General features: G+C 40.1%; 1 protein-coding gene across 2 annotated transcripts in view; it reads right to left on the bottom strand.

Moving 5' to 3' along the window:
• Window positions 1–12,152, bottom strand: part of LOC108231540 (zinc finger E-box-binding homeobox 2) — a 31,314-nt gene that overhangs the window by 14,711 nt on the left and 4,451 nt on the right. Inside the window, exon 1 of one of the 2 annotated variants that reach the window (XM_037975147.1) lies at window positions 1,705–2,139. The exons of the other annotated variant lie outside the window; for it this stretch is intronic. Coding sequence (XP_037831075.1) covers window positions 1,705–1,717 — 13 coding nt within the window. The 5' untranslated portion in view covers window positions 1,718–2,139. Of the gene's footprint in view, window positions 1–1,704; window positions 2,140–12,152 lie in introns of those variants that run through there. 2 annotated transcript variants of the gene reach the window in all.

Raw genomic sequence — 12,152 nt, 5'->3', positions numbered from 1 at the left:
GCAGCAGCAGCAGCAGCAGCAGCAGCAGCAGTAGCAGCAGCAGCGGCAGCGGCTCCTGACACTCTGTGTCTCAGGGTGATGATGGCGCCTTCTGATTTTGGCACCTTGGCCTGTTCTGGTCTGGTTTCACCTGCCTGAACACTAAGACTGAAAAAAAAAACCCATCTGATGCAGCCGTGCTTAGAAAAGGTTTATCTACCACTTTATGGTACCTAGTACTCTACGAACTGGGTGTTCGCTGAAAATAACTTTAAAATAAAATTGGTTTTGATTAAACAGCAGATAGACTTAAACTAATGCCACTTTGTAACATTTTTAAAATAGTACAAAAAGCCAAAAAACTGTGGGTTAAACTTACAAAACCGAACCGTGTGAAAGCCCCGTTTTATTCCACATACTGTTCAGATTAACTTACAAACCCTAACATTTCACTAACCTTTCTTGGAGGAATTCACATTAGAATATAGACTATAGGATATGGTATCAGCTGTTTTGTTTAAACCTTGAAAATATTGTTCTGTGTGATCTCACACACAATTACATGATCTTGCTCAATCTATTAGCACTCAGTGTGTGTGTGTGTGTGTGTGTTGTGAATGATGCTCAGCTATTACCACACTGAATTATAGCTCCATATCTGTAAAACTAACTGAGGTATAGAGATTTTCGTGTTGGGCAAGGTCAATTAGCTGTGGTGGTAAACATGAAATAGACAGACTCCAAAAGATATTCAGTTGGAGATATACATCATATGATTACTTTCTGAGTTTCATTGCATTTCCTCAAGTGGTTCATGAAGTATTTTGCTAACAGACAAACATGGATGACTCCAAAGTGGAACACCAGAGTTTTAAGCAAAGATCGTGGAGTATGAGTTGTACAAAATTGGAGCCATTTTTGTGTTTTTTAATGTCATTTGGCTGTGGCGACTATCTTAATATGAATGGACTCCAAAAGTGAATCAGTTGTAGATGTACAACGAATGATCACTTCCTGATAGTTTTATAAAAAAACATCTAGTGGTTCATGATATATTTTACAAACAGACAGACAAAATAAACTCCAACAGATACTTGCAAAGATTTGCACAATCAGTAAACTCTTAGAGTTTAAGACGGGGGTGACTCTCAGCCACTACCACACCAAATCTTAGCTCTATATATGTAAAACTGACTGAGTCATAGCCATTTTGTTTGCTAAAGTTGATTAGCTGTAGAGGCACGATCGAATCAAGCTGACTTCAAAAGTTAATCAGTTCTAAATGTACATCCATTGATTACTTTCAGAGAGTGCCATCAAAATCAATCCAGTGGCTCATATTTTGCTAAAACTACAAACAAACAAACACATGGACAGACATGCACAATGATTGTATGGTAATTAATATAAATTTTGGCAAAGTAAGGTTTTGCTGCACTTATCTCTTTGTGGTCATTAAAAGGAAATGCAAATATTTTTGTTAAATCGTGGTGAAAGGAACCACAAATGCACTGAAATGAAAGTTCAGCAGTCTGAAGTTTCTTCATAGCTGGTTCACACACACACACACACACACACACACACACACACACACACACACACACAAAAGGAATTTGCAAATATCTTCTGGTGAGAATAATTGAGACTAAAAGTGTGACTCTCTAAAGGCTATTTTAGCACAGAGGAAAAGATGCCACAATGTGATGCCATGGGTTTCATACAGACCTTTCAGCTGCATGCTGGAGAAAGTGGTGACACCATGTGCATGAAAAAAACTGCACAGAGCACAATCCACACCCGGAGCGAGAGAGAAAACAAAAATGTGATGTAAGAGAGATGATAGGAGCGAGGCAGAGGACTAGAGGACTGAGGGATTCGAGAATGAGCGAGGCAAAAAGTAACAGTGTCAAACTGTCCCTGACACAAATTCTCCAACTCATCTCAAACTGTGAAAACACGTCTCAGAGGGAAATTCCCTCAGCACAAACATACACACACAAACACACGGCAGCATATCGAAAACTACAGAAAAACAAACAATATGATCAAACAAAACACACAACAGTAACAATATGTGTGTGTGTGTGCAAGAATATCTCCACTAAAGTCAAAGAGAGTAATGCTCTCCTGCTCATTAGGAGACACCACCCTGTCAGAGTATTTCACCCCACCACCACCACCACAGGCTGTGCAGGCGTGGTGACATTTCCACTTTGAAAGTCGCAAAGCAATTAGCTAAAGAAATAAACGCCGAGCTAATTGCCTCATACTGACAGAATATCTACTGTATGAATGAAGAGCAACACAAATCTACACATTAATCAGTCGTCTTTGAACTGTGACAACGGAGATGCAATACTGAAACTATTTTGTCTTTGTTCTGTCAGGCTTTTAATAATTCAACCCAAGTGGGGCCTTTTGTGACACAAAATCAGAACTCCTTTTGCCATTTTATTAGCTTCGTAGCCACTGAGTCGTTCATTGATACTAACAAAAACTGATTTGTCAACAAGTTGTGCCTTCAGTGGCTGGCATTAGTCTCGTTTTTCACAATTTGAGACATTTTAGAGGATAAAAAAATAATGGCCCCCAGTGGCAGTGACTGTGAGACGGCTGAGCCGAAAAGGGCAGAGGCATCTGAAAATTGTTGGATATCAGTTCGACTGATCTGTTACTTTCTATCTACATGTCACATCACGGCACCAAACAGCAAACCGCATTTGCTTCGTGGAAAGTTGCCCTGGTATTCAAAGGGGTAACAGATTAAAACAGCAGCAAAGGACCTCAAAATACCATACAGTAAAACCACCACACAGTGAAAAAAGCTGGTATTTACTGTATAGCCCATCAGTAGCAGGAAAGCTAATCTACCTCACGACAACATTTGGAGGATGAGGGCTTGTCTCCGATTATCTGTATCTGTCAACTTCAAACGTTTAAACAAATTCTCTTTCTCTGAATCTCAAAGGTCTCATATCCTCCTACTCATTTTACTCATGCACTTCGCTTTATCGTTGCTTTTCTATGGTATTAATAATGTGCAGAATTAATGTTTTAAACAGTTTAATTTGTGTCACATGGAGCACTTCCTTCAGGAAAGAGGTCTGAATAGCTAAAGTTAGCTCTGAATAGCTAGTTTTAGCCTAAATGCAGCACACAGGTGTGTGTATAAGTGCTGTTGTAACAGTGAGAAAAAAAACCCCACTTATACAAGATAATATATTTCTCATCCCTGCCTTGTGTTTCTAGGCTGTGGGGAGTCAGCTTTAGATATGCATAATTTTCTTGCTTATAATAATGTTAAACAATGCAAGCACATACCTGAAGATAACATTAACAGAAACTTTAAGATCAAGAATTTTTTATAGGACATTTCAATAGGAAAAAATTAGGTGTTTCATAAAAGTAAGACTTATCAGCACTAGCAGGTAATCTTGAGTGGGGTGTTTCGTTTTAACTCTGCAAAAAAAAAAAAAAAAAGGCAAAGCGAAAATGAAAAGAAAAAAAGAATTTGACATGGTTTGATTTTTTTTGGTGTGTGTGTGTGTGTGTGCATGTGTTGCCTTGCAGTGAAGCTGCATTGTGTTTGTGTGGTTTCACTTCTAACAGACCAACCAAAGTTCTAAAATCTACTAAGACGAGACAAAAAAGGTCACCGCTCTGATGCTTATATGCGATACCTAGCTGTTCAGCAAACTGAATCGTCAAATTGTACTCGGAAACATTACAATCAGGTTCTCTCTTAGCGAGAAAAAAACACAACAAAAAAAAAAGCAAGGTGAGAGAGTAGAGGTGTGCAGAAAGCCTCTGTGGTTATCTGTCTTTTTCCTTTAGAGGTTTCCTGTTTGCTGCTGCATGCACATTTGCCAGCATGTTCACCTGTCCTGCCGACCACCGCAGTGACATTAAAAGAAAATGTCACCTTGATTGATACAGACCTTTAGGTTTACAGCAAATTCGTGTCGGTCTCTGCAGTTGTGTCACTTCTGCACTTTGAGAACAGACAGCACGGTGCATTATAGTCAGTGCTTATTACAAACAAGCCTAAATTAAAGGCCGAGCATGCCTTGAAGCAATGCATATCACTCGCCGCCTTTAAGATCATCTTTTGTAGAAGAAAGTAAAACTGTAGCGATTTTGGTCAAATCTTGAAAATAACATTGTGTGCGATCTCATGCGACATCTCTTGGAGTATGAGCTGTGAATGACTCTGAGCTACAACCACAGCCAATTTTCTGTTGGCTAAAGTCAGTTAACTTCAAAAATCAATTAGTTAACCAATTATTACTTTATAAGAATTTTATTGATATCCTTCTTGTAGTTTACGAGGCATTTTGCTAACAGAGAAACTGGTTGACTCAGTAAATGTCAAAGTTTTAAGCAAAGATGTGAAGCAATGTGATGCACTCATAGTATGTGTGGGAAATTATGCTCAGCTTTAATCACACCAACTTTTAGCTTGATATTTATAAAAGCTATTGCCGTTTTTGTGTTTTCTAAGGTCACAGGGCTGTGACGGCCATTTTAAATTGGGTTTGGTCTAAAAGTTAATCAGTTGTAGACAAACATCAAATGACTGCTGTCTGAAAATTACAATTAAATTTGCTTAGTGTTTTTTCCAGATGTTTTGCTAACAAACAGACAAAGGTGATTCCATTAGTTAATGGCAAAGTTCCAAACACAGATGCAACTGTTAGTGCTCAGCATACAGGTTGGGGATCAGTCTCAGCTACTGCCACATCAAATTTTAGCTCAATATTCGTAAACCTGATTGAGTTGTAACCATTTTTGTGTTTGATAAAAAAGCTTTGCTGTGGCAGTCATCTGACTCAAGTTAACCTCAAAAGTTAATCAGTTATAGATGTCATTGTAGTGATTACTTTGTAAAAGTTTTACTAAAATTCAGTGATTCATGGGATAGTGTGCTAACAGTACAGACAAATGAACACAAAACTAATCATGACAATAAGAAGGACTTACAGGCTCTGGTGTTCCCATTGTTGCTGTCCTTACTGCACGTCTGAACTAACGCAGAAAAAGTTAAGTCAAAATTAAAATATGACACACTGGTAGCATCATTCTGGACTTCCCTACTATGTCAAGCAGAACCATTCAAAGTGAGTCACTCTGCATGTTGCTGTGACTCACCATCAGCGGCAAAACGCACAAACAACGGCACATACGCTGTGTTTGCATGCATGAATAACACTGTGTTGGTGCGGTGTCGGTGCCATCACACTCTGTGCGCATCTGCTCCAGTGGAAGCCAGGCCAGCATTTGTGAAAAAGGTTAGCTGGGTTAGAGGAACGCGTTATTTGGAGCTGGCCCGCCGCCTCCTCCTGCGGGCCTGTGTACCGAGGGATCGGTGCTGCTGGAATGCAGTAACGGTCACAGAGGGACCCACGCGCTCACCACATTGTGAATCAAAACCCAAACTCTGCTTCATTAGGCTCCTGTCATTGCAGAGACTCTCACACCACTCTATAAATACCCCTGTCTCCCCCTTCAAATTTGTTTTCCCTCATTTTTTTTTTCTTACACATGAAAATGCTCAGGGACTGTTCCAAGCTTTTGATGTGGCTCTTTATTTTGTACGTTGGCGCAACAAACCACACAATAGTGGCTCCTTTTGAATATTAAAACATTCTCTGTCAGGGTACAAAGGTTCTGAAGGTTTTTTTAACAGGGTTACAAGCTACATAAAACCTCTCTTTGAGCTGAACAGTTAAAGCAATGTGGGATTCGGTTGGTTAAGTTCGAGCTGGGACTTTAGGTTAGTCACTGCACATCTGATCTGAGGCTGAAACAAATATGTCGGGCATCCCGCCGGCTTTGTCTATTTCAAACTTTGGCATGGAAAGAGGCCCTTTTAAAAAGGGGAAAGTGTGCTGCATTGAAAGCTAAAGTGTCTAATTACTCAAAGGAAATCAACCACAACAAAAGCAGAATTTCTGAGGAAACAACCTGAGGATGTAAAGGTTTCTGAATGGGTCACATTAAAGGTACTCATTGCAAAATATGAAATCAAACATAAAAAAGGTGCCTTGAAGTAAATCAAATGGTGCAGTTTGAAAGAGTTTACTTAGTAGTTTTCCAGATATATTGAATGTAATTCTGAAACGTGGGTCCACACTCAGTGTAAACAAAGCACTCGGCTGAATCCACCAACATGGAAGCTGTAGGTCATGTAGGTCACATGACTGACCTACATTAGGCTGGCTGTAGTAAATGTAGGTAACAAATAAGGCCAGTAGTGTTTCACAGTCTCTTCATTTGGTCACAAATTTTGCTTACAAATGTTCAATTTAAAGACACTTTAACTATCGATTCGATGGGGAAAAAATTCTGTGGGTTTTGTTTTTTACTTCAGTTTTCTTTTAATTTTTTTGTCTGGTCTTCATGACCGCAATGACTACCTTAAAAAGTGCAGAAACACACTAAAGTCTTTCTGCTGACACAGCCATCCAGCTTAACCTTTAACCACTGAAAAACAAAAAATAAATAACAAAGATCAGATGTAACAACAAGATCAAATACCGGGCTTCATCATGACACATTTTGCCCTTTTTTTAGACACAGACGCAGCCACCAGACAAGCCTTTATGTTCCTGCCTGGTTAACATATGGATGTGGCGCCATCCTCTGGCCCAGACTGACATCGCATCCCCAACATGATGATCCACCAAAACATTTTGAGAGACCACATGTGACCTTGAAAGGTCTGAAACATAAAAAGATGTGTCACTCTGCTTTTATTTTCTTTGCGCTGCTTTCAAGCGTTCCTCAGATGCCATCCCACCTAGTCGGCTCTCCCTCTGCCAGCTTGCCTCTCCGCTCTCTTTTGTCACTTTCTCTGTCCTTGAACGGACCCATAAATTCATGCAGGCAACAACAACAAAAAAGGAAGAACACACTTGATCAAACTAGTCTTTTTGTGGTTGTGAAGCTCTTTTTTAAAAGACGAACTCACTGCACATTATTTACACACATCTGTATATTAGTTTCAGCTTGACATAACTGCACATTTGAGAGTGTGTGTCATCAAGTGAAGCCCCAAATCCATGCCTTGAAGAAAAAAAAGGGGGGGGAAAAACCTAATTAAAGTCACGAAGAAAGATGCAAAGACAGCAGAGCTGCAATAGTGTGTGCATGTCATTACTGACCTCGCCCATGTTAGAGGAAAAAAAAAGTGATGACAAGAAGAAAGAGAGAAAGAAAGCAAGTGTAAAACCTCGGCTGGTGAAATGAAGAAAAGGCTCAACAGAAAAACTTTTAAAACTGAAACTTGGGGAGTTTAAGAGGATCTTTGATGTGTATCAGAAGAGGAAAGCAGCCTTGCGACTGGGACGACAGTAATTTTAAGTCAAAGCAGAAGGCTGGCTGAATGGCTGCCTTACTGGCTGCCTGGCTGACTGCCTGGCTGACTGACTGTGGTCTTTGATGGCGCTGCTCGTTTGAAGTGGTTTTCGGGGGATGGGAGCAGCGTGTGGTGTCAGTGGGACAGGGGAGGCGCTCGTGGAGTAACAGGAGGGAGGTGGTGCATGATGGCAACCGTACATTTGCTGGAGAAGTCCGGGCTGGGAGGAGAACAGAAGAAAAGATAAAAAAAAAATTAAAAAAAAGGGGGGGGGGCCTCTGAAGAAGTGGAAGATTTTAGATACATGGAGATAAGGAAGGATGACAAAGAAAGAAAAGAAAGAAAGAGCACTGCAACTGTGAGAGGCAGACTCAAACAAAGAGGAGGGAAAAGGAAAGGCGCAACAGATGAGAGGCAGGAAAGCTTAAAATCTGTCGAGGGAGCAAAAAAGGGAAAAGAAAGTGACAATGAAAAAAGCCAAGGACATTCCATATCTGCATCCTCAGATCTCTGTCCCAGTATAGGGGCTAAACCCATTCACACCTTCCTATTATTAGTATCATTTAGATGACGTTACCCTCTCTAATATGCTGCCAGGCTGCCCTATGGCTTCCTTCCCCTTTCATCCATGTGCACTGTACAGCCTAATAAACTTTCCTTGAGGTCTCAAAGTTAATTACACAGCCGCAATGGGGAAAGGAAAGTGATTTTCCTTTTTGTTAGTTACTGAGCATTCTAATAAAAACTCCTCCCTAAAGCTTTGTTATTTTGCAATACCTAAACCTGTCATCTACCATGAGAAACTCGTCAAAGCAGCTGAGATAAGACTATCTACAAGATCGTTACAGTGATAAATGACAAAGTGGACTAGGGGATGCTGTGCTGCTTCCGTTCTAGCAGAAAAAAATATATATATCTACATATTTCCGGTGTGGAGATCATGTTCTTTATGATACCTGAGCTAGAGATTAGGTTTCTTGATGGAGTGTGATCAGTGAGTTTTGTACTCATCAGGCCTAAAAATGCTTCATTTGACATCTGTACAAATCACATGCTTAATTTTTTTTTTTTTTTTTTGCAAAAAAGTGCACCTTTTTGCAGTCTGAGGTGCATTTTTAGCTCATGTGAATTGCTCATTTACTCCTGGTTGACTAAATGAATGACTGACTAACGCAATGAATATGCGTGTGGGAAACATCTGCAGAGGCATATCATTCACACGCTCCAAAACAGACTGAAACCGACCGCGCAGAGGTGCGCTTCATTCGGGCACAGTCATCCAAAGAAACACAAACGGGGAGAAAAGGGAGTTGGACTGATAGAAATGGTTTCAACACCTGAAATTTCAACCCTTACAGGTGGACCAAAACCAGAAACATGTTCTCTTCTTGATGGAATGTGTTTACTCCCTACAGTGCAGCTACAAGTATGTACATTATCTCTGAGTGTTTGTGTGGGTGTGTGTAGGAGGAGCAGTGCAATCTAAAGGTTAGATGAAGGTGGTACCAGGTGATCACAGGTACAGGGAGACAGACGGAGATCTAGAGGGGAGTTGCTAACTTATTTCAGAGATGTCTGTTATGTTAGTGTGTTGAGCATGCCTTGCGTAGCTATGAAGATGGATACTTTAACATCATTTATGCTTCTTAACAGAGACTTTGGTATTCTTTTCAGTAATCCTGTGTGTTTCAGGCATTTGTGAACAGTTACAGAGGATGTTAATTCGATATGTGACACAGCCATATTTGCAGAATAACCAGCGAGAATTCTGTGCTCAGTTTCTACTTGGAAGTTTGAATTTCGGGAGTTCCAAGTCGTAAAAATAAGTCAGAATACTGGTCACTGAGCATCACATTTGAGCAAATCCCACTGGTTTTAGGACTTGCAAGTCTGACAACACTCCCAAATCCGAGTTCCAACTTCTGAGGTAAAAGGAATGCAGCGTAACTCAGCAGTTTGTGTGAAGATTTCCTTCTTTCAAGCAAAACAAGTAATATATGAGATTTAGCAGCTTGAAGCTGTTTTTAGACTATTTTCTGAAATTTTTTAAAACCCGAGCACATGCTGGTGTAGATTCTCAGTCATATAAGACAAGGCAAATCCCAAGCTAAGCAGCAAAAGTCACTTGCAGATTAATCAAACTTCCCTCCCACCTGAGGGTTACAAACAATCACAGAAATTAAAATGAAATAATGTTTTATCACAAATAAGATGATTCTGAAGAGATATTAGTTCCAAACTTGACTTGAGGTAGACAATGGTCTATGCTGGACCTTTTTCCTCTCTTTGAAAGACTTTCAGCTAGACTGTTCATCTGCTGTACGTAATTCTTTTAGGCCTAACGTGTCATCTTTTGTCCACTTTCTTTTATTTCTTTAAACACACACTGCACAATATGCCGCTATGGTCAGGTGAAGGAACTGGACAGAAAACTAGTAAAAACAAAGCCACAGTTTAAAGAAAAACTTTGAAATACTGTCAGAAAGCCTGAAGAACTGTTGATCAAGACTAGTTTAAAAGATTACAAGAAAGCAAAATGTAAATGAAAAGAAGTAGGAGGTGACCCAAGACTTTTGCACAGTGCTGTCTTTTACAATATTTGAAGTGGGCTGCATGTAGAAAGGGGAATAAATGTGAAAGGAACAAAAAGTGCATTTGGCTTCAAACACAAAGAATAAAAATGTCATGTCACACAGTCAGAGATAGAGACAGAAAATAGCAGAAATGACCAGAAAGAGCTGCATTTCAGGTAAAACGAACCAAGTGTCAAACGGGTGAATCAACAGATACTTCCTCATGGTAAGTGTAATCTTCTCTTGCCTTTCAGAGGTGATCTAGGCAGAGCCTAAAAGTGCTGCCGCTACTGATAAACACCACATGTCAAACTTCCTCATTCAACCTGCTGCACAGCGCTATAAGTACACTTCTTTGGTGAATACTGGCACACTCGGAGCCTGAGCTGAATGAGCCTTTTCCACACGCCTGCCAGGCTGCTTGCTCTTTCCCTGTCTGCTTTCTTACCTCTTCTCTCTTTCTCTGCCACCCATCTGGGCCTTGTAATACATGACAGCTGAAGCGGGGTTTCCAAATTTAATTTGAGGTGTGATAAAAAAAAGCGCATATCTATAAATTGTGTGCAGCGAGCCTTTCTATCTGGATAGTTTTAACGTCTTTCTTCTGTCAAACACGTGCAGCACATCAAACACACAACCCCAGTCTGTCTGCAATAAAGTAAGGGCCACAAATAGACCTAATACTGAGAGGTGTTACCAAAGCAATGGTTAAAAGTATAATAATAAAACTGCAAATCAGAACATGTTAAGAATGAAAAGAATTCATATGCAGCGTACTACACTGTGTACCCTACAGTGTTTAAACTGTTGCTATCGGTTTGTCGAGGAGAAAAGGGAAGTGTTTTATTATTAAGAAGCTAAAAAAAAATACAGTAGGTGTTGAATGTGTGATAAAAAGATAGCCAGACACCTTTAACACACATATACACGTGTCATGAGCTCTGTGGTAAAGAGTGTTATCTTACAGTTTCAAAGTGTGATGTATGACCAGCATTCAAGTTTCTGTTGAACTCGTATGATTACTAGTATTTATAAGAAAACATTTTAGTGTGATGTTTGAATTAGCTCTTGATGTTAGTGTTTTGAAATCTGTTTAGTACATTTATTTCTTTATATATCTCCTCCAATAATTTTCCAAAAACAGACTAGCTTTTCTTCAGGAATACATGTCAGAGATTTAGACAAAGATCATCTTATGTTGAGATGTAAAAGGAGTTATAACCATTTTGGTTAAATCTTGAAAATATTGTTCAATGCGATCTCATGCAACATCACAAGATCTTGCTCAACCTGTTAGCACTCCAAGTATGTGTTGGGAAAGACTCCCGACTACTTCCACAAGACTCAATATCTGTAGAACTGACTAAGTTACAACCATTTTTGTGTTTTCTAAGATCAGCTAGTTGTGACAGCCATCTTCCGTTGGACTGATTAAAAAAGCTGATCAGTTTTAGATGTATATCCAGTGATTAATTTCTGAGTGTTTCATTAAAATCCATCAAGTGATATTTTGCTAACAGCCAGTGTTGACTTGAACAATTCATGCCAAAGAATTAAACAAAGATCTCACATGATCTGTTATTGCTCAGGGTATGTGTTGGGGATGACTCTCAGCTACTACTACACCAAAGTTTAGCTCAGTATCTATGAAATTCACTGAGTTGCTGCCATTTTTGTGTTGGCTAAGGTTAATTAGCTGTGGTGGCCATCTTGACGTGGGGTGACTCCGACTGGTAATCAGCTGTAGATGTACCTCTAATGATTACTTTCTGAGAGTTTCATTAGAATCTGTCCAGTGGTTCGTGAGATATTTTGCTAACAGACAGACAAACAAACACATGAACACACGCACACAGGCAGTATAATTCCCTGCTTTTCATCTTTCGGCAGCAGGCGATAATAATTCCCATTGCAAAGGATTATCAGTGTGGCAGCCATGCACACAGCAGACAGTATGGAATGGAACATCAGAACAAGCAGTAATTAAATAAACATGCGAGTGTAAAAGACTCAATCAAGGGACTCCTCGCTGCTGCTGCAGAGGCACGGCTTTAAACACACACAGACTCACGTCGGGAGAAATCTGTGGGAACAAGCGAGGAAAAGTCAGCGATTATCCCACGTTCTGTCACACGTCTCTGCCCTCACGTGTCCCTCAACCCCCAAAACACTGTTTTCACTCCTCAGCTCTGTCAACTCCATCAACTCTGTCATCCTCCTCTCCTCTGGTGTCAGCCCCCCCC

The sequence above is a fragment of the Kryptolebias marmoratus genome, linkage group LG4 (assembly GCF_001649575.2).
Source record: "Kryptolebias marmoratus isolate JLee-2015 linkage group LG4, ASM164957v2, whole genome shotgun sequence".
Lineage (NCBI taxonomy): Eukaryota > Metazoa > Chordata > Actinopteri > Cyprinodontiformes > Rivulidae > Kryptolebias > Kryptolebias marmoratus.
The sequence above is the reverse complement of the archived record's forward strand: the minus strand, read 5'-3'. Positions and strand labels throughout refer to the sequence as shown.